This window comes from Crocodylus porosus, unplaced genomic scaffold (assembly GCF_001723895.1).
Source record: "Crocodylus porosus isolate Cpor-Errol unplaced genomic scaffold, CroPor_comp1, whole genome shotgun sequence".
NCBI classification, from domain to species: Eukaryota; Metazoa; Chordata; order Crocodylia; family Crocodylidae; genus Crocodylus; species Crocodylus porosus.
The window spans coordinates 27,060,758-27,083,975 of record NW_017728921.1 but is presented as its reverse complement, the minus strand read 5'-3'; the positions used below and the strand labels follow the sequence as shown (position 1 = coordinate 27,083,975).

Here is a 23,218-nt window from a genome sequence, read left to right as displayed (position 1 = left end):
GCCCCTGCCCCAGTTCCACACTCTCCCTCACCACAGGGGCCCTGATCTGTCCATGCCCCCCCCCGTGCCCCTTTCCCCTTCCCCTTACAGCACACAAGACTTACCAGCCACACCCATCACTCCATGCTGTGGGCTCTGTGTCTCACACTGCATGCAGCACTGCAGCTGTGCACATGCATGGCATTTATTGGACAGATTATCAGCATCAGGCCAGTTTCCGATACAGAACATTTTCTTTATATTGATGCCGATTCAATATCAGACCAATGTATCAGTGCACCTTTAGCTCTTAGTTTTTTCACTTACAGAAAAATAAGAGAAGAATTTGCTGTTGCAAACAACTTGAACCCCAACAGTTTAGAAAGTTTTTAATACTATAGACTCCTATTTGAAATCTCTGGGTTTATATTGGGAATCATGTTTACTCACTTAACAGTGCTAACATTGTGTGGCACTTTATTGCACCCTTGAAAGAGTCTCAAGACACCCTGGCTGAGAATCACTGATCTTGGCACACTCCTGGTATGATCTGTGCATAGCAGCAATTGTGAGCAACTAAATGGATTTTAGTTCCCTGTTTTTTGTTGGAGAACAATGACGGTTTCCTTTTGATTTTGATGGGTGAGAATTTTGTGAAAGTGTATGGCACAGTACATTGCCAGTATAGTGCCAAATACTGGATTCTGAGTACCTTGCCAAACCACAGAAAATGACAGCTGGTAGTTCTGGAAGAGTATGATAGAAAAAGGAACATTTTATTAACTTGATTACTGTTGAAAGCAACTCCCAGTTAAAAAAAAAATAAATAAATAAAAAAAGGCTGCTTTTCTGTGGTTTTGTCCACAACTGTAGATAAATCAATAAACAATAATGCTATTGAAAAATTCAGTTAAAGGCCAAGTTTGTTAAATAGAAACAGTAGTTGATCACTGTAAGATCCACAATGCAATTACTATGAAATGTCTAATTTGAGAAGAAACAGGGCTTAAACTTTGTAGTAGTGAGCTGTTAAGAAAAGGTCAGTTTATGCCTTAGGCTAAAGAATCAAATGCTAGGTTGGCAGAATGCCATCAGTGTTAGTCAGGTTTATTCTTGACTTTTAGAGTATTAATATTCAAAAGGATTTTTTTTAATGCTCGTCTCAGGAAAGAAACTGCTCCTGCCGGTTCCATGGTGATTTTGTTCCTGTGTAATATCCAGGGAAGTACTAAGATAAGAGCACAAGGAGAGAGGGCTTTTTCTTTTTGGAAGCAGCTTGTGCAAATCTTAGGCTGGGGACAGACATTCAAAAGGCTGCAGCCTGAATTGATTCAGTCATTGCAGGTTAGTCTAACCTGCCTAGTTTGAATCAGTTTGCAAGTGAATAGACATTCCCTTTTCACTCAGGAAATGCAGGCACATGCCTGCAGTGGCTCAGGCCAGAAGCCAGGAGGTGCTAGAGCATGCCCCTGACTGCAGGGAAGCTGTGCTGTGGGGAGGGTGTGGGAGAGGGCAGGGCATGGCCAAGCCCTGGCAGTAGCATCAAGTGAGCCAGCCAGGGAGGGGGTTTAGTTTTCCCCTTCCTGTCCCACTGGCATGGACCCAAGCCAGGGTCCGCTGGTGCTCCCCCCTCGCTGCAGCAGTGACAGGGGCAGGGGAATGGCTAGACGCCAGCTGTCATGGGCCCCTGAGGCAGAGGGGGCAGGGAGGGGGTTTATTTCCCCACTGTCCCCCCTGTCTCCTGGTAACTGCAGTTGGGGTCTGCCAGCCCCAACCTCCATCTCTTTCAATTGCTCCCTGCATGAGGGGAGCAGCAGAATAAACTTCCTACCTGCCCCCACTGCCAGATGCCAGAGGGAGGGGAGAAATAACTTGACTCCCTTCCAGACTCTGGTCACGCCCCTGCCTCTGCCGCTGGAACAGTGAAGGGGGAGGGACCGTGATGGCAGCAGCCGCTGTCATGGTTTCCCAGGGAGCACAAGTCTCTTCCCAGCAGGGGAGCTGTGCTGTGGACACAGGTGGGGTGGGGCAGTCAGAGCTGGCAGAGACTGCACAGGGCAAGAGGTGCCACCAGGGCTTGGAGGGGTGACCATAGCCTCCCAAGCCCCTGCCCCTAGTGCCACCACTGCTTGCCCTACACAGTCTGCAGCAGCTTTGCCTGCTGCGCCTCACCCCACCCCACCTCACCCCGTTCCCACCTGCAGTGGACCCCCCCCACTGGGAAGAGGCTTCTGGTCCTGGGACATCATGAGAGCGGCTGCTGCCTTGTCATGGTCACTGCCTCCTTGTTACTCCAACAGCAGGAGCAGGGGCGCAGCCAGAGGCTGGCCGATGTGAGGGAGGGAGCATGGAGGGGGGTTATTTCTTTATCCCACTGCTTGCCCTGCACAGGGAGTGATTGGCGGAGATGGCAGTTGGGGCTGGTAGACCTCATTTGCAGTCCCCTGGAGGTGGAGGGGGTAATAAACCCTCTCCCTCTGCCTCAAGGGGCCATGCCTGCCAGCCTCTGGCAGGCATGGCCCCTATCCCTGCAGCAGCAAGCGGGGGGCACCAGGTGGACCTTAACTCGAGGTCATGCTGGTGAGACAGGGAGAGGCCATGCAGATCCAGTTCACTTGAGGCTACTGCCAGGGTTGGCTATGCCCCTACTGCTGGAGCAGTGAGCTGATGAATGCCTGGCAGGTCCATGCTGGTGGCACAGGGGAGGGATGGAGGGAATAAACCTCTTCTCTTCCCCCTTCACCTTAAGAGGGGGGCTCGTATCTGGCCACACCCAGCCTTTGCCCACTCCAGCTAGGGAGCAGAGGGGTGGGACTAGCCCTGCTCTACTGGAGCAGACAGCACAGCCCCGCCCAGGGCTGCAGAGCATGCTGGGATGCTGGGGGACTGTGTTTTAAATTAAACCAGGAAGGAGTCTGGAGCAGAAGTTCCATAAACCGGCTTGAGCTCAGTGAGTTAAGTCTGATACTACATTCAACCAGGCTGATCTCAAACTGGTTTCGTCCACTTTGAAACTGGTTTATGTGCACTGCACTTATGTTCTGTTATGGGTTTAAATCAGTTTCTGGTCACTTAAGCCAGTTTATGTGTAACTTCTGTCCCTACCCCTTAGGAACAGACTGCCAGCACAAGATTTCAGTGTGATGATACTATATTCTTCTTTGTAGGCTTTTAGTCCTTTGTAGTTAGCTCTGGGTATTCTGCAACAAGGAAGGTTATAATAGTAGCTGAGACCATTCTGTCATATTAATAGTTGGTATACACTGGTAATAAAATTAATTAATATATACTGATACAGAGATGAATGAGTTTCTAGACTTAAGTAAAGGAAATACAGATTTTTATTTGAAGGTTCTTAGAATTTCCCATGAGAAAAACAGATGATTTCTCTTCTCAGAATAAGCCTGGAATGTACTTTAGTCTTTCTTTTTTGTCTGTAGTAACTACTCTGCTGTTTATAACATAGCATAATTCTTCATTGTGAATTACAATAGAAATGTGCTGGTAGTCATTTTTTGGGTCAGTAAATGAGCAAAATAAAGATTCCTAGAGTGTGAATTTGTATTCATAATGAGTACAATAAACTTTCCTGATGTTTCATGTTTATTGCAGTTCTAAATCATCAGTATTCTGAAATGTAGTAATATGAGTAAAAAATAAGTGCCTTCAAAATCATTAGTGCTTCAAGCCAACGTCATATTTTGGAGAGTCTGAAAATAAAATGCTGTCTAAATGAATTACACATTGCTATGGGATAGAAATTTTCCATTGTGATTCCTCATTGTGAAACTTTATTTTATAGATTGCTTAAGATAGTTAACAAAATACAAAGTCAAGGCATCTGGAATTGGTTAGTATATTAGCAACAGAGAGAGACCGTTAAATGCCAGGATAACCAGGTATGATAAAAAAGTCTCCATTTTAATCCACTTAAACGTTTTCTAGTGCTGTTTTTCTTTGTGCATATCAGTTTATTTAGTCTTCATTGTCTGATGGGAGAAACTACTATGATTTGGAATTTTGGAAACACTATCTTAAAGTTCATGTATTTTAAACATCCCCAAGACATAATTCTAATCTAGGTAGCAGTGCAGTTTGAGCTCAATTTTTATTGGTCTGCATTTTGTGGCCTGTTGCCAAAACAAATAATTCAGGCTTAGCTGTCCATGCTCATCCAAGTTCTCATTAAACCAGAAACTTCCTGCCTTATCCCACCTGTGCATTTGATGTCTTGGAATGGATTTGGAGCTATCACTACTGCAATAGAATTGCAGGTGTTCCTTCTTCATGAGAGGCTGCACAAAAAGAGGAGATTATTGTAATAGAGTGGAGACCAAAATTAAGAATCGCCTTATACACCTCGTGCTAACTCCTGTTCCCTTTGCCAAACTTTGCAACCCAATCTGAGCAGTTCCAATTCAATCTTACTCTGACCAAGAAGTACAAGTGTTCGGACTGTGTTAGCCTACATAAGTAGTGTTGCTGCACTCTGATAAGGGGATGATATTTAATTAGTGAATAATTTTTTTTTGCAGATCTTCGACCATCTGTCATTTTTCAAAGTTACTGTACTTTTTAGGGCCACATACCCCTTTGTTGAGAGACTTTCTTTCCTTCCTCTTCCCTCCTTCATTCTTTTTCTGGCATCTACTGCAGGAGAAGCATGCTTGTTCCTGAACCTGGGAAAGGAAGTACATAATATCAGATATGGGAGTTTAATGGGATGTTTAGTAGTTTGGAAACCACTGCTCTAGCATCAAGATGTTTTCCTTAGAAACTGTCACTAAGACAGCCAAATACTGTCAGCTGGTATTCCAAGAATTTAAATTTTCAGTCATGGCAGCATATTTTGATAGCCCACATGGTATGCATATATGCAGCTAGGGGAAAATCTACATATTTTCACCACCTTACAATATAAACACGTGAAATTCATAAAGACTGCAATATCAGAATTTTAATAAGAGTAAATATATGGAGAGAGGATCTATAGAAGGTGAAGCCTTCACACAAGCTTTTTTTATCTGACTTTAAGTATGATACTGTAGCAGAAGAATAAAGCAAAATAAAAAGGCTGACATTACCATTTCAGTAGTATGCATGTTGACCCAACAATGCTAAGAAGATTGCAGAACCACCCAGACAATTTCAATATAGTAAGTAATAATTTAACACTTCCTCTGTCTCTGTCCCAGTAAAAAAAGAAGCAAAATTCTAAAACAGAGTCACAATATCTTATTAAAACTAGGTACTGTGGAATGACAAGGAATGAATGAGTCTATAAATCAAGTTCTTTAGGAGCTCTTAGCAGTGCTGTTTGAACTCGATTTACATTGGTCCACATTTTATGTCCTGTTACAAAGACAAATAATTTATCAGAATTCTCATCAGATCAGATACTGGTCTGATACTACTCAGACATTAGCACTGAAGGAACTAAAGCTTGGTCACCTGTTGTCCTCAAACACATGCATTAAAACCCCTCCTTGTATGCTTAGCATCACTGTGTGGTACACGTGCAGCAAAGAGTCTGAATTAACTTGTCCTGGATATGGCCTGATCCATGTCCATTAAATGCATTAAAGGAAACAGGATCATTTTATTCACAGCTTCATGAGCAGCCAGTGTAGAAAATGCAGAGCAGTATATGTAATGCGTTCACATTAAAGGTTACATATGTTGTAAATGACCTTTCCTCCAGCAAAGACTGGAAGTTAATCCTGAAAGACAGTCTACAGTATGAACACTGCTCAAAATATATTAGCTCAAGTGGAACCTAAGGCATTCCCCTTGCCATCATACAGGTGCTCTTATTGTCACTGTAGCTTTCCATGTTCTGTCAGCCTGGTGAGTGATAAATGTACTCTTGGGACCCAAAGTCTAATCTCCCTCACAGACTACCAGGTCATCCTATGCATACATTTTATGTAGTGAGAATAGAAGGAGACTGTTAAAGATAAGATCAATAATTGAGGGAATCTCTAGAGTGAAGAAATTAGTTCTAGCAAGAGGATTGGTTGGTGACAACTTAAAAAGTGTTGAGATAATAGGTTCATAACATGAAGTGTTTAGATAATGCTATCTAAACACTTCGTGCCTTATGAATGTGTTATCTCAATGCTTTCCTCACCACTAGAAGAAAAATGTGAGTTAATTAATATTCATAGATTGCACTGTATGAGCATCTCCTACATGGCTTGAAAGAATTACAAGCAAGTTATTAAGCAATATAGTTATATGAAGAAAAATAAGACTTGTGAATGATAAAATAACATAATGGACATGGAATGGGCTAGAACTGACAATTCTGGGAAATGAAGTCATCTGTTAATGGAAGAAAAAGGGAGCATTGCTCAAAGGATAGGGTACTAGCTTGGAGCTTGGGATCCCTAGATTCTGTGTAATGTATTACTAGACTTCCCATGTCATTTTGAACAAGTTATCTAGTCTCTCTGTTCCCCACTTGTGAAATGGAAATGAGAGTACAGGCAACCCCCACTTAGCGCTCTTAATTGTTTTCTGAAAAACTGAGCATTAAGCAAAACTAACATTAAGTGAAACTGGAAGTATTTGATGACCCAAGATGGTGACTGTAAATGTTTTTAATGACCCAAGATGGTGACTGTGAGCATTATAACGAAAGTCGCTGAGCGCTAAGTGAAATCGGGTATCAATTTAAAATGAGTGTTAGAGCAAAATAGTGCTAAGGGAAACAAGGGTTGCCTGTACTGCCCTTCCTTATTGAGAGATTGTGAGACTAAATGCATTAAAGGCTATGGTGCACTCATGTATGGTAATGGGGGCCACAAGAATACCTAGGATAAATAAGAAGCACAAATGAGTAGCCCGGTATTCACAATATAAAGTCACTAGATGAGCACTGCGTAGTTTGTGTTACTTGTTGACTTAACATCCGGCCTCTGCAAAAGCAGGTAAAATTGTCCTGCTTGTTGTATCTATTGAATATAAGATTACTACCTGTTTCACTTGGTCCTATTTCATATTGAGCTGGATTCAGAACAGTGTATAGAGACTGATGATACATTCTGTGACACAGGAAATACCCAAAAGAATAAATTTTTAAAATAAAATATAGGTAGCATATACTATTGGCCAGTATAGAAAGTCACCTTTTCAACTGCCTGCATCTACATGAGATGTTGGCTGCCCATTAACCTGAGACTACTGTGCAGTAGCGTTGCATGGCAGAAACTATGACACAGCATTACTGTGTCTTGGTCGACTTCCCAGTCAGTGTCACAAAAAAAGTCATCCATCAGTGCTACTGCACAGTAATGCAAGTTACTGCGCAGTCATTTAGAGCTTATTCAGTATCTCATGTAGATGTGGCCACTGAAGAGGAAAAGCAAATAAGTGATTCAGTGTCTTGGAAGGAAGAAGGCAAGCTCAAGCAACAGAATAATCTCTATAAAAATGCTATAGTCTCTCACAGAGGGAGCTTTTGATATTGTAGTTAGATTAGGTAACACGAAGTGAGAGACTATTGCCTTCTTGCTTGATTTGCTCCTCATCAGCTTCCTTTCTCCTCCCATTTTATAGCACCTGGTTTTCAGTTTTACAGGTATATTTTTCTCCAGTTTGGTTTCAGTGGGCGCAATGGTGCATCTAGATGAGATGCTATGGCACTATAGCAACACATTCCCTTGCTATAGCATGTTGCTATGACATAGTGGCTAAAAATAACCATGTGCCCTGGCATGGCGCAGTAGTAGCTGTTACTGCGCCATCATAAAGGAAATACGAAATGACAGCGCAGTAACAACGGCTCTGTAGGGGCATGTGTAGACATGCCCAGTGATTTGTTCTGACTAAGAAACTTCTGTGGTTCCCCCTGCTTAATTTGGATCCTGTAATCCAAGATTATGAAAGTTATGTCACCCAGCAGGCTGGATGAGGGTCCCCTGGCCAATCCGTGGGCCAGATGAGGCCCGCAGACCAGTTCTGTGCACTAGAGCCAGTGTATGTGTATGTGTGCACTGGAGCCAGTGTATGTGTATGTGTGGTTCAGCCCCACATGCGGCACATGCTGGTTCCACTCCAGTGTGTGGCATACAAGGCTAGTCTGAGACACATGCTTCATGTGGTGAGTGGGTGGGACTAGTCTGTGGTTTGGACTACATATGGCACCTTTGCTGGCCAGCTTTGTGCACTGGATGTGGCACACATGGCTAGCCTGTGGGCTTCATCTGGACTGACTCTGGATTCAGAATGCAGGGTCGATCCAATGTGTCACCACATGCAATATATAACCCAGACTGGTCCTGTGTACAGCATGCAGAAAGTATCCTGGACCAGTCTTGCACCCTACTTGCAGCGTTTGCACCATACACCAGACCAACTCCACACATGAAGCTGATTGGAGGTCCACAGGCAGTACTGAGGGCTGGATGATAGGGCTCTGCAGTAGGGCTCTGCAGAGCTTCAGGTGCTGATTTAATTGGGAGGAGATTAAGCCCAATTTGGTGGCCGAATCTCTGAATCCGAATCAAATCAGGAGACCAATTTAAAAAAAAAGGTCAGAATCAATTTGAAGCTTTCCAGATCAATTCGGAAAAGATTCAGGGAGTCCCCACTCCCTGCTGTGCAGAGCTGGACCCAGACTCCCTGTTGGTAAGTAAGGGGGGCCCATGGGGGCCCCCCACCAGGCCCCATCCCCTGCCTGCTCTCCCAGGCTCCCTGAGTGCCCCCCAGCCACGCTTGGGCTGCCCTAAGCAAAGGGGGCTCCCAGTGCCTGGCCCCCAGCCCAGGCTGGAAAAAAAAGCCCTGAACTCACTGGGGCAAAACCCCCCATGCAGCAGGCATCACCCCTCCCCCCCCCACCTAGCAACAGCTGGTGAGTGGGGACTTCTTCCTTTTTTTTTAAAGAGCCGAGAGTGAGTGGGGAATGGGGGCTCATGACAAAGCCCGCCACACAGCTCAGGGCAGTGGCGGGCAGTGGGGATTGCCCTCACCCCCGCCTGGCAGGAGCTAGTGAGTTCGAGGCACTTTTTTTTTTGAAGAGCTGGGAGCTGGGTCCAGGCTGGGAAGCCATTGTACAGGGCTGGGAGAGTGGGCAGGGGGTGGGATCTGTCCGATTCATAGATTCAGCCAATTCAGCAACGCCGAATCTCTGAATCAGATTTGTCCAAATCCATTCAGGACAGTGATTTGAATCACCTAAACAAATCACTGTTCCCTTAATCAGCCGAATCTGAAGTGAATACTAGTTGCTTTGCACAGGCCTACTGTGCAGGCTGTATCAGGCCTACAGGCCATATCTTTGACGCCCCTGCCTTAATCCAGTAGTCAGCAATCTTAAAGGCTGGAGGATAGGTTGTTCCAATTCAGGCAACCTGTTGGTCCAGTTCAGGCAACCTCAGAGATTGAGACTAAATGCATTAAAGGTTATGGTGCACTCAGGTATGATAATGGGGGCCACAGAAATACCTAGGATAAATACCTGAGATAGAGGAAGGCAAGCATTAAGACCTATTCACCACCACTGCTACTTTCCCCTGTGGTGACCTAGAGAGAACACCCAGAGCCAGCACTTTTCCCCAGGGTGGCATGGGAAAGTGACTGCTACCAAAACCCCATGTCTGCAGGCCAGATCAAATGGCTCCATGGGACACACCTGACCTACAGGCTGTATGCTGCTGACAACAGCTCTCATCTGTAGAGGACCAATTAAACACCTACAGCATGCCAGTAAATCTGAAAAACAGGAGAAACAGTTACAGAGGCAGGATTTCAGGAGATCTACCACATACTCCTTGTAGTAGCGATATCCTTACTCTGCTCTCCTTTTGACTTCTGATTTACTGTTTGTTGATTTAAGCAGGACATTACGCGATTTGCAAGAAAATTAGCTTAGGAGCACTGTGAGGTACAGCTGCAAGTACTTCACAGAATTGAAAGTGCTTTCTAACAAATGATCTGCAAATGAGTAAAAATATTTCAAGTGATTCATTTAGTGTGCTTTATGGAACATCCTTCCAAGAAGGAAACATTGAATTATTAGGAAAAAATATATTAAACATACTTTTAAAAATGTCTCAATAAAATTGCACCCGAGAAGTAATTGCACTTGTTTTTTTGTCATTTAATATTAATAACTTAATAATAAATGTGAAAACATGTATTCACTATAATGCTCCCAGCTAAGGTCCTGATTCTGTGAACACATATATACATGCTTGGTTTTACAGTATTTGAGTGTGTCAGATTAGGTGGTGTATAAGTGGTTCACAGGATTAGTGCCTCAGTCTTGTCTGGTAATGTATTATGTTATTTATAGATAAACATCTTTCTTCTGTTTGTTTTTTATCATAGTAAGGTGCATTTGATGATGGGATTGATCATTGCTATCTGTTTAGCTGTAAAGTAGTATATAAAGAATAGATTAATGTATTTCTTTTTATTGTTTTTATCAAGTAATGTGATTTAAAAAACAATGTGATTTTCTTTCTTGTCCCCTCCCTGTATGCCCCCCAAGATAAATGTAGCTGCCTTTTACAGGGCCTTACATCTTTCTTGTGTTATGGAATTCTCAGTATGTATATCTGAAAGTCCTTTAATATTGATGGTGATAACTGTATCACAATTTTTCCCCTTTCACATTTTGTAGAATTTAAACTTGGAGGTATCAAATTTGTAACAAAAGGTTTGGTTATCTAGGAATCTCCTTCCAGAGTTAAGGGTTAAGAAGTACTGGGTACGATTGTGAGCAAAACTAGGCTTTGATTGCATACAGACTGACATTTAGCACATGCATTCAGAACTTGACTTTGAAATGTAATCCCTTGATAGCTTTTCCACTTAGCTTAATTCTGTCAAAATACTCGCTTTCAAGTTTGAATGCAGGATAGCACAGCTTCCATCAGGTAATTGTGCAGTCCAAGCAAACTAATGCAGGGAATGAGGACGAGAATCAAAAAGTACCAAATGAATTTCATTCCTGGTCTACATTCCCTGTTCCCTCACCTGTCTGTCTCATACCTACGGTCTCCCATGGCCTCTGATCCTCGCTGCCACACATTTGCATCTCCATGAATCTGCATTTTGCATATTGGCCTCTATTCCATCCAGAACACAAACACCAGCAGACTCTCCCTATGCCTGAAGAAGGGCGTTTGTGCATAAAAGCTTGCAAAGAACAATTTTTCCAACTATTTAGGTGGTTTAATAAGAGATACCACATTTTGTCTGCCTATTTCTTTGTAATGTATTTTCCTACTTTAAATTGGAACTGATAGTTCCCTTATAGATTAAGGTGAGAAAGTGAATTCTGGGAATGCCTAGATATTACAGAGAATGCAGATGGTTTGTTAGCACACAGTTTAGTCTACATAATAAAGATCAGAGTGGAACCTTCTGAGGCAGTTTATGTAGGTGAATAAATACCTTGATGAACCCAAGGTGTTTGGCACACCACAAATGCAGTCTGTAGGAACTGTGTGCTCATGTTATGGACATACTTTCTCCTGCATGGCAAAAATGAAAGAAACTTCGTGTCTCCACAAGGACCATGAGCATTTTTATTCCATTATGAAGTTTCACTGATTCTTCTTAGGTCTTTTCACTGGTAATTTTTTTTTCAAGAGCAGCGTCGAAGTAAATTACCTGTTTGATAGAGGGATGTCATGGGATGTAAAGTAGAGATGAGAGTGCGTGCATGCACGTGTGAGTGTTGTGTGTGTGCATATACATATATGTATATTTATTCTTTTCTTAGACTCCCATTAATGGAAGTCCATCAGTAGTCCAGTAAAATGTTATCACTGCTTACAGTTTTGTGGTGTTCTCACGTGCATCATTTTTAAGCAACTGGCAACAGCTGATCTCTCAGGGCTTGATCCTACATGGTAGTGAACACTCACCCTGAGATAGCAGGGGAGTGTTTAGACTGAAGAACATGGGTCGTCTCAGTAAAATTAATGATACTACTCATGAAGTTAAAGTAGAGGCTTAAGTATTCTGCTGGGTCAGTGCCAGCATGTTCAGCACTTTTCAGGACAGAACCCTAAAGCAACTTTAGTTTATAGCTTATATAAAATAATTGAACAATATTATGTTGGCTAATTATCTATCTAAAATGTAATTGTTGATGATTGAAATCTTATAATGTTAGTCTTTGCTCATGAGATCAGGCATTACTGCCTTGAATTATAAATGATCTACCCAACCCCCACTCATGAAGATAAATATAACTGAGATCAACCATATATCATTTATGTAGAAAGGAAAAGGAAGCACAGTAGTAACTATGATAGTGGGGTTAAAGTCTTGTGCAATGTAGCTATACTACAAATATAATCTTATTTTCAGTTTTCCTGTGGGTCTTTTTATTTTTATAAAATCTAATCAAGAGAACATATTTGATTGGAGTCATCTAGGTGTTCCAACTATAATATGTTTGTAATACTGTCTTAGTAAAGAAAGGTACAAAGAAAAATGAGAAGGTAAACTTCAGATTATTTACTTCCCTTTTGATTTCTGCCTACCTACTTTATAGGCATATTTCTTCATTGAAGGGAGGAGCACAGTCCGATATGAGGCATTTATCACATAGCTGAGGTTTTTTTAATTTGTATACTGTAGTCCTACTGGTTAAAATGTTAAACTGAGATGAAAAATATCCTAGTGAAATATAACACTCCAGTGACACAATAAGGCATGGCTTTGCATTTTTACAGCCTAGCATCTGGAAAGTTGTTCTGTTTTGTATTTATTTGTATGTACATATGCGTAATGTGAAAGAAAGATCTTCAGATATAAAAATCTGAACAGTGGGAAATTGGATCAGTTTACTTAAAGTACCATCTATACTGATTTTGTAATGATAAACCTAAACATACAGAAGACTTTATCTTATCTAGTGATATCAGAATTCTGTGGAAGAATAAGAAGCCGTATAACCTACATTTGACCTAAGTATGTGGTTCACATAATAAATAGATGCATAGTTTATTTGGCAGTGGTCACATGCTTGTAATAGATTTAAATGCTCCAAACTGCATATCTTTATGTACATGTAATTGTGGTATTTCCAACATCTGATTATTAACTTTCCTCCATGTGCTTAAGTCCAGTTAGGGTAGAAGTTGTATACCCTTTCTCTGTCAGACATCAACTAGGAATATCTAGTAGCTCAATAGTGTGTAATTGCCCTACGTTCACATGCCCCATCTCTCCAGGTCACTTCTTCTTGTATTAACATTTCCGCACTCTTTCCCCTGAACAGCTGCAAGCTTTAAGCACCCTACAGAAACACGCAGCACTTGATTTTTGTACCAACATTATCCTTTGATTGGTCCATTATTGCAAAGCAATTCCAAAGTGAAATACAACTCTTCTGACTCTGTTATATTTAACATAGCTCTCATTTTGCACAGATGTAAATGACAAACCCAGGCCGTCAGTGAAGAAGCAGTCCAGTCGCCTTTTTGGAGTCACCATAGGAGAGGCTGGAAGATTATTTAACATGTACATCAAGCAGGAAAAAATATGAAAATGTAGATAACTTACGAATACAGATGGATTACCCAGTGTACCAAATTCTTCTGAAAATCAAGCTCAATTACCTGTTCAGCACCCTTGAAAAGTAGTATTTATGGTATATTTGTAGTTTAAAAAGCATATAATTGAGACAGTCAGTCACCAGTAAGAGACCTGGATATTGATAAAATATCATGTAAGTTAAGTTACGTAAAAATACAGAAAAGAGGGTATTTTGCAATAATTTCTTCTTCCTTACAAATTAGTCCTAAATACATGGACCAAAGTTAAGTATTTCACCAAAGTCCCTTATTTTTCTGAATACATGGAAGTGTAGATGATAAATAGTTACAAGAATAAATAGCCTTCTTACTAAATCTGTTTCTGAAAACTGACTTTTTCTGTATGCTCATTTCTCCCCCTTCTGTTGAATTTTACTTGGAGATCTGTCTTACACTTGTAGCAAGAATGATTTCTACAGCTTGGTATTTAAGGAATTGTGTGAAATGTACTGAAGACAAGAATGTCAGTAAGTTGAGATGTACATGCCTAAGAAGAATACATTACAATGTGTACTGAGACTATTTTCTTGAAATGAAATTTAAGTTTGTTACTAAAGCAAATATTTTTACACCAAATCTGCCAGAAGCTTACCATGGGTGTGTGGAGTTCCCAAGCCTTGATTTTTGTTTTTTTGGGCTTGGAAGCTGAACTTAAGCAGTGGGTCTGTCGCCAGAGGGAACACTTAGTTTATGTAACTGTTTATTTCCTTGCAAAGTGTTGCAAGAGAGCCCCCTGGAGTAAGGTTCAGGAACAGTAAAAAGAAGAGAAAACAGATACTATACACATACAGACAAAATGTTACCATCATTGGGCACTCCGTCAGCCGAGGAATGGTTCTGCCTTTGGGGTTCATTAAGTCTGATGAGGGCTGAATACAGAGAACCGAAACTTGGCTATGCAAGGTTGTATCTTTCTTGTTCACCTTCCTCAAGCATATTTATTCTAGATCTAGTATTGTAAATGATCCTGCTGTCGCTAATCAAACTTGTATTACTGTTAGCCAGTATTTATATATCATATCCTCACGGTTTTCTACTGTTATATTTCCAGGCATATAAAATTGAACCTAGATTTTTACACATTTTTATGTAATTAGTGTTTCAAAATGATTTTTTTTTTACCTGAAGCTATTACCTATTTAGTCTGCTGATATTAAAGGTTAATGTACTTTGTTGTCAGCTGGTTAACTGATGCTAAAGTTATAACGGTCTGTATTCTCTCTGCTCTGGAAACAAATTCATGTTTAATTTCACAAATTTCCATTTTGTCTGTTTCTTACTCTGACAGTGTTTATAGGTTGTGAATGTTGCATAAGATTGAACATGACTTGTTCATAACATGCTGCTTTTCAAAAGACTTGAAAAAGCCTCTGTGTAGTCCCAGAAGGCTGTTTTTCTTTATGCTCCATAGAAGGCAAGCAAGACTTCCACAGTCAGAACTGTAGGATAGATGCAGAATCAGGATTGCTGTGTAATATCCTAAAGACAGGAATTCAAAATTACTTTTTTACAAAGAGCCTTACTTTCTGCTTTAGAAAGTCTCACCTGCCGCTCATTGAACTCTTTGCAGACTGTTGCGACTTGATCTTAGACAAAACTTTTCATCATCTCTGTTAATTATGTACGTATATAAAAGGGCATCATCCCTTATGAGGCTAAAAATACCTTTTTATTAAATAATTTGGGCTCGCTTGTTGTTGAATTTGCTGTATGCACAAAGGAATTTTTATTATTTTGATCGTTCTCCCCAGATCAGAGTTGCTAGATAGAAATATCCTGAATCTATGACCCATTTAATTTTCTCTCTACACCTCACTGTATAAATTTAGTGACCAGTTTAAATTTGTTGTGCCAGGTAATAGAGCAGTAAACCATTTTTTTTTCCTCCTTTCTTTTTTTTTTTTCCTGTTGTAAGATGGAAATCTGGTAAAAGTTGCTGTTTCCCAGTGCAAGATGATAGATACAGAGTGCTTTTAAGGACGGGATATACAATGCTGAGGAAGCTGATTTAAAGCTTTTCAAGCTTCCATTTGACGCTTTCTTCAATAACCTTTTTGCCCCCAGATCTTCTAGAGGGAATGTTTTCTTTTTATAGTATCAGTTATAAGAGCTTGAAGCAGAAGCTTAACTTGTTTTCCTAGGAGAAAAATTTTGTTTTACAGTAAGTAGAGAATGACTCAAAAGTTTTAGTGAGGTTAAACAGCTTCCTGTTTCAGACTTACTGAAACTGTTTAAAAATACTTGACAGCACCGATGCAGTTGGTTGACTTAAACTATGAAGTGAAATTATTACTGTTGCCTGTGTTATTTCCTTAGGTGAAGGTAGTTACAAGCTGTCCTGAAAGCCATGTTAGTGTTACTGCTGGCCCTATGCCAAAGCCAGCAACTATGAAAGAATGAACGCTATTGTAATTCTGCAATAATTTTTCTGAACAATACCACTTCTGCCCAGTAAATTTTTAGCTGATTACGTTGAAGATAAAAAAAGATTTTTTTGTTGTTGTTTTTTTTTTAAGTGGCTTGTGGTTAGTAAAATTTAAGCAAATGGCTAGATTTAATGGCTACTTCTATTTTCTAGGTTAAATAGGAACATTTTAGTTTCATGTATTGTATATTGAACACGTTGCCTGATGGTATATAGCCGAGTGACTGCTGGCTTGGACTATTGGTCTGAAACCTGTGCTTTCTTTTATAGACTTTTAAGACTTTCACTCTTCTATTCTGGTTGAAGTCATTTTTACATAAACTCTGTAGAGTTCCCTTTCATTTTCATCCTTAGGGTCATTTTTACCTTCCTTCTAGACAGCTTTTTATAGTAATCTTCCCAGAAATGAAATTGGTAAAGTGCATTGTTAAGACAGATGTTCCATAATTGTGCATTGTGCTAAGTACGCTCATCAGTTGTCAGCGGTTCTGAGCTTATTTGGCACAGAAGAAACTGAACTGGATTTTCAGTCCAGTCTGGCCTCTTACACTGCACTCCCTGTTTAATTTAATAAATCTGTTTCTTTTTTTCGTCAGTGAACATTTGTCCTGCGCCTTCACATTCTTCCTTCATGGGGAAAGTAACGTGTGCACAAGTGTGGAGATTGCCCAGCACCAGCCAATCTATCTGATAAATGAGGAACATATTCACATGGCCCAATCTTCACCTACACCATTCCAAGGTAAGTATATTTTGATGGGCCAGGATTTATGTGCTTAACTTTTCTCTGATAAAATACTCCCAAATCCCCAACTTTAGTTCAGTAATGATATCTTGGAAGCTGTTTCAGAAATTAATAGAAATATGCCATGTTATTCTTAAAATAGAATTGAAGTTATGCTAAGAAAACTGTGGTCCTGGGGGAAAATCCTGTAATGACTTTTAACACAATAGCTACCCTAGCTGGTGTTTCCAAGGTCTTTCTATTTCTTAACTTTATTATGTGCAAATATTATCTGTGAAATACCTATACCAAAACAAACTATATTTTTTTCTGTTATAAGACCTGTTATTTAAAAGGTATATGTGATCATAATTTGGTTTTCCACCGTGCCTCATACAGTGGGCTCTGGACTATAACTGGTGCTCTTTAATGCCACTATACTTACAAATAAATAATAATATATAGTTCTTCTATAGCACTTTTCTTTCATACACCTCAAAGCACTTCACAAAAGAGCTCATAACAGTTTTCTTGAACTGGAATTCTTGTGTCTGAGTGGTAGTTTCCACCCTCAACCCTTTCATTGTGCTGTTTTGTGATGCAGTGCATTTATAACCATTCAGATGCTTTCTGCTAAAAATGAAAATTAAACACTAAAAACTTTCACCAGAACCAAAAAGAATAAATAGCATTTAAAATATATGGATTGGCTGTATACCTGAGATTCTTTAAGAAAGTACAGGGCTACATGGTACAGTGAGTGTCACATTAGAATTGACTGTAGAGTTGCATAAGAAAACATTACTCTTCAGAATGTTTTTAAACATTGTAGTTACTGCCTGACATCGTGCGTTAGGAAATGCCCAATTTAAAAAAGTAAGGAATGTTTAGAAAATCAAACAGGCCTACCTGTTTAAGGAAAATATTAGGTGGTATAATTTGTTTAGTAACATTTCTGTTAAAAGTTATCAGGGTTTTTTTAGGGACTTGCATATATTCAGGATGTTCATTATTTAAATTCAGCAGGTAAAATTTTGCTTTCCAGTCATCAGTGTTGCAAAACTATAACCAAGGGCAATTTGGAAAGATGGATTTATCAGTTTACCCTGTTTGTTGGTCATGATTCTGTTATCTTCATGCATAGTTATTTCAGTCCCTTTTGCTATTTACCCCATTATTTTAGCATATCCTGAAAAAAAACAAAACAAAAAGCAAAGACCTATCTAAGGGCTGTCTGTATGGTGCCAAAGTTATTGTGCTACTCCCTACTGCCACTTTATGTGGATTCTTAATCTACACTAAGGGTTGTTTTTGTGCACTTCAGCGTAGTCCCCTTTGAAAGTGATTAAGCTAAACTCCAAAAATGCATTTCTAATGCTGAATAAGAACGCCCACACAAGGGAACTAGTGTGGGATAACTTTCAAGCTTTAAATTTATAACCTATCTTACTTTGCAGAAACCTTCCTCTATAGACAAGTTCTTAAACTGCCATCAGCCAGAATTTTGAGTCAGTATGTGGGAGATGGGAAGGTTTTCTGTGAAGTTTAAATCCACCTGCTATAGGTAGTGGTATCTTATCTTGCAGTTCTGGTGAGTCCTTACGGCTTAAATGGTACATTGACGGGACAGGCATACAAGATGTCAGACCCAGCAACTCGTAAATTGATGGAGGAATGGCAGTATTTCTATCCCATGGTGCTGAAGAAGAAGGAGGGAATGAAAGAGGAAGAAGAGTTGGGATATGACGATGATTTTCCGGTGGCAGTTGAAGTCATTGTTGGTAAGATTCAGTATTTTGCCTGAAGAACTTTTCCCCTCTGCATAATTAAAAAAAACCTAATTAATCAGAAGCAACCTTTGTAATTTCCCTATCTTGTTTTGTGGCTCTCTCGACACTGGAGCATTCTGACTAGTTATCTTGCCTCAAGCTTTTGTACTCCCTCTTTCCCAGATGCTATTATCGCAGTATCAGGCTACTTGCTTCCGCTCCCTATTAGTCATAAATAGATGGATGGATATGTAGGGTATCAGACTATAAACTTTTTTAACTCTTCATATTCGACAAGAAAGTTTTCTTTCGTGGATGTTGAGACCCAGTAAAGGTGACTTGGGTTGCTGAATAATAAATGGAGAATTTAAAAGATTTCTTTTGTCCTTCATGTTCCTTCCTTTATAGGTGGTGTGCGAATGGTGTATCCTTCAGCCTTTGTTCTCATCTCTCAGAGTGATATCCCCATGGCTCAGAGTGCTGCCAGTTGTGGGGGCCATATAAATGTGGGACAACCAGGACTTGGAAGCACGAAAGATCCCAGCAGTTGTGGGATGCCACTCACTCCACCCACTTCTCCAGAACAGGCTATCATAAGTAAGCAGTGAACCTAACAGAGACCTGAGTCACCCTGTTGAAATCTTACTTTAAGTATTTTTAACTGCATAGCACTATTCCATAAACTCTTGCAAATTTCATCTTTGGACCAATCGAGCAAGTACCTTTCGTTTTTTCACAGTTCATGGTTGCTAGGGGTAACTGCATGAACAACAGCAGAAATAAGAGAACGACTGATTAGAAGAGGGGAGATTTGACTTGTACAGGAATGCATAGAGCTCAAAAGACTGACCAAAAGTCATATCTTCTGTAATCTAAACACTGCAAGTTGTGTAAGAGTTCATTTCAGTTCAGTTTACTGGAAGTCTGCTACATTCATGAAATAGCATTGACACCTGAGATTGTGGAAAAGCACAGGCTTAGTCAGTGGTTTTTAGCTAGGTGTTTTCCTGCTGTACAGGGGAATGTTAGCTAATGATTGTGAAGTGGCACAGAGATGGAAAAAAACGGTATGCCATAATAAGCATTAATATTGACATGATGCCACTGACTAAATGATAGTGGCACTAATATGAGCAAACTCAGTGGAGATTGAATCAGAGACCTTAGACATGATATTAATCTGCCTCTGCAATATAAGAGAAATAACCAGAATCTGTAACACGAAGCTATAATGGACTTATCCTCTGAGGATGGTGCTACCTCACCCACATTGACTAGTCACTTGCATAGTTCTGGTGGAACAAGGCAGTTCATCTCAGGTGTCTGAGATCCATAGCAATTCGAATCTAAAAAGAATTGACTTACATGGAGCTAAGTAATTTACCCTGCTAAAACATAGGTAATATATAATATTGCTATATGATGCATTTTTTATTTATCTTTTTGAATATACGTTAATTACATACATTTCTACATAAATCATACTTTTATTTCTAGGTATCTGCTGTTTGATTATCTTCTGAAATCATAGCATTATGTAACATTACAGTAAATTACTGTGAATGTGATTATAATGTCACATAGAGGATTATACTTCAAATGAGCTATGCAGTGTAGAATCATAGAGAAATATGACAAAGTGACTTCACAAGGTCATGTAGTCCAACCTGTTATTTAAGGGCTATCAACAAAATATTTATAAGCAAATATGTATTTTAATAAAGAACAGAGATAGAAAAAATATATGGAATAGCTGAATTGCTTCTAAATTGATTTTTTTACAAAGCATGTTGGGTGTCCTGAGTAGCAGACGTCAGGGTGGGAGAGTATATCTTTTTAAAATAAACATTTGATATGCTATGCCTGTATTTTGTTGATATAAAATCTTAAACTACTACAGCATTTTAAAGCATTTTAGATCCCTGATAAAATTATGCAGGGTCTTAAGAGATCTGCCAAGATGTTTTACATCGTAATTAAATTTATAAATGAATATGAGAAGCTTTTAAAATTAAAGAGAAAGATTCTAGTCTAAGCTGAGAATAGCTGTTGCTGTTTGAGCCCTGCTATTGTCTGAAAGGGCTGCATGACCCTATACAGTGAGAGATGTGATACATCGGAGAATAATACAAACAACATTATTTTGAAACAAAAAACAGAAATTTTAAAGTATAGATAGTAAAATGAAAATGCTACGGTAAACAGAAGGAGATTTTTAGTTTATAGGAAAAAGTTACCACTTAAGGGTTGAAAAGTGGCCGCTGTTGGGTAATAATGCATTCAATGTGCGTCTTCTGGCATTTAACTCGTGTTTTGGGGGTTTCTGTTTTTGTTTGTTCCAATACTTTCAACAATAATTTTCCACTTTAAATTCCAGCTTTAGTATGTGAGAACAAATCAGTTTTCACTATTGTGAGGCATTGCTAAATGCAAATATCATAAAGATATACCATATAATACAAATGCAAAATTTTGGAACATATCTATTCACATACCCAGATGCATAATTTGAGAGGGCTGATAACCTAGGCACTATTGTGTTATTAGTTGCTTCTGTAACTGAGAGTCCCTTATGGAAATTCTTTCTTATGCCAGAGGTGGAACGGATTTGTTAATCTAATTCAATTCAGTCAAGATGCTTTTCATCACAAATCTATCAAATTCATAAACAATCTTATGATGCATTCCAAAATAAATTACCTATATTACAGCCACAGACTTTAATGTATATGTGAAGATTTGGATTTTAATAAATTGTTCCCTTCTTTCCAGTTTCTTCAAGAAAAGACAAACAAGATGCAAACTTTGAATTTACTAGGAAGACATCTTTGTTCACTAATAATCACAGGGCACCTATAAATGTGCTGGACATCTGCTCTGTTGCATTCTAATTAGCATGCATCGGAGCAAACTCGAATAATCGAGTCTGCTGGAGCAAGCTAATTAGCACACTCCAGCAGCCTCTGCATCACGTGTATTCAGCGTCCCACCCTTCAAAATGGCAGCAGGGCACGCTTTAACTAAAGCTCATCAAACAAGTTTTAATTAAAGCACTTCTGCTGCCATTTTGATGCATGGGACACTGAATACACATGACTCTCTGGGTGCTTTAGAGCGGCTCTTGGAGCCATTTGGATTAAAGCACCCCCCCCCAACGCACACACCCTGCTCCAACCCTCAAGCATATGTAAAGATGCCTACAGAGGAAACTGAGTTAGGAACCTTGTTTACAGTGTAACAGCTGTGGCTTGAAAACAGTTGAGAGGGAAACCAGTGGGTTTATTTCCTGTTATGTAGTAAAGCATGGCAATGCCTGCTTTCATTGTTGTATTCTGAAGGCTTCTTAAATCGTGTCAGACATAAGGACAAACAGTTCTGTACACAGATATGACCTTGTTAAAACGTTCATATTATTACTTCCTTTCCTAAACAGAGAACAGTGTGTAGTATTATGCAGCCAGCAGGTTAAGTGAACTTAAAGCTCCCTCTGCTGTTCAAATTTGAGTTTCAGAGTTTGGTTGTCTTCACAATAATGACAGAAGCATTTGCTTGCACAGTGACTAACAGGATTTTTATCAGTGGTGGAGAGAAATAACAAAAGATGACTATCATAAGACTTAGGGGATAATGATCAATTTTGGAATAACATTTTCACTTGATATTTCTCCTCCAGTTCATAGTATTGCCTGATTAAGGTCCATAGCATGTACCTATATTAATAGTATATGTTGGGACCTTTAAAAATATATACATATATACAAAAGAAGGTCAGTTAAATGTTAATCTTAGTACTAATACGGCAACTTAGAAACTAAAGGAGATTGGAAACTCCATCCCTAAATATGGGGAAACATGGTCCTTTAGTAATCATGTCTTTAATTCTTATATGAAAACTTAGTTCTTCTTCTTGTGTTTGATACATATGGCACAAATAAAGGATCTGTTATATTTTAATACATGCCTTTTATTTTAGAATCAGGTATGTCATGATGAATTTGTTGTTGTAACTAAACCACACAAAAGAATGTACAAGGTAAATATACTAGCTAAGGACATGAAAAAAACCAGTGGTGGTGTTTGTCTGCATAGCACAGTTGTGTTGCATAGAGGTACAAAACTAGCTCTGAACAAAAAGACGATGCATCAGCTCAAGAGGAGGTAGCTTAGGTACCTATACACAGCACTGTATTTATTGTATACACATACCCACAGGTCCATCCCCAGCCTGCATCAGAGCTTTTATGTATAAATCTGTAAGCATAAGTGAGGGGTTTTCAACCTTTTTTAAGCTGGGTACTCCTTCTGGATGTGGGGTGGGGGGTGCTAATGGACAGCTGGGTGGTGGTGTGGTGAGAGGGTGCTGACAGATGGCTGGGGAGCTCGCATGAGGCTGCTGCCATCTATACACTTCATGTCACCACCGGGCACTGCTTTCCTGTGCCCAAGTATCCCTGCTTCTCTGTGCCACCAGCTTCATGTCTGGCCAGCTGTCAGCATCCTCTCCCCTGCGGCTGCAGCACATGGAGCTCACACATGGTGGCCGCCCCCGCCACCATCTATACACACAGTGCTGCCAGAGAGAGGAGGTGGTGCCAACAGCCAGCCAGGTGCAAAGCTGGAAGCACAGAGAAGTGGGGATACTTGGGCGCAGGAAAGCGGCGCCCGGAGTGATGGATGGCAACGGTGGCCCTGCCCCCCCCACTGCCACTTCCCAGCTACCCCCACTTCTCTGCACTGCTGACTTTTTGCATCCAGCTAGCTG

The 23,218-nt window shown here is 40.0% G+C and overlaps 1 protein-coding gene across 1 annotated transcript in view; it reads left to right on the top strand.

Moving 5' to 3' along the window:
• The window catches only part of MED13L (mediator complex subunit 13 like), a 418,263-nt gene that overhangs the window by 311,276 nt on the left and 83,769 nt on the right, over positions 1-23,218 (top strand). The window contains exons 5-7 of the mRNA XM_019539346.1: positions 16,560-16,705; positions 18,274-18,468; positions 18,865-19,053. Coding sequence (XP_019394891.1) covers positions 16,560-16,705; positions 18,274-18,468; positions 18,865-19,053 — 530 coding nt within the window. The remainder of the gene's footprint in view (positions 1-16,559; positions 16,706-18,273; positions 18,469-18,864; positions 19,054-23,218) is intronic.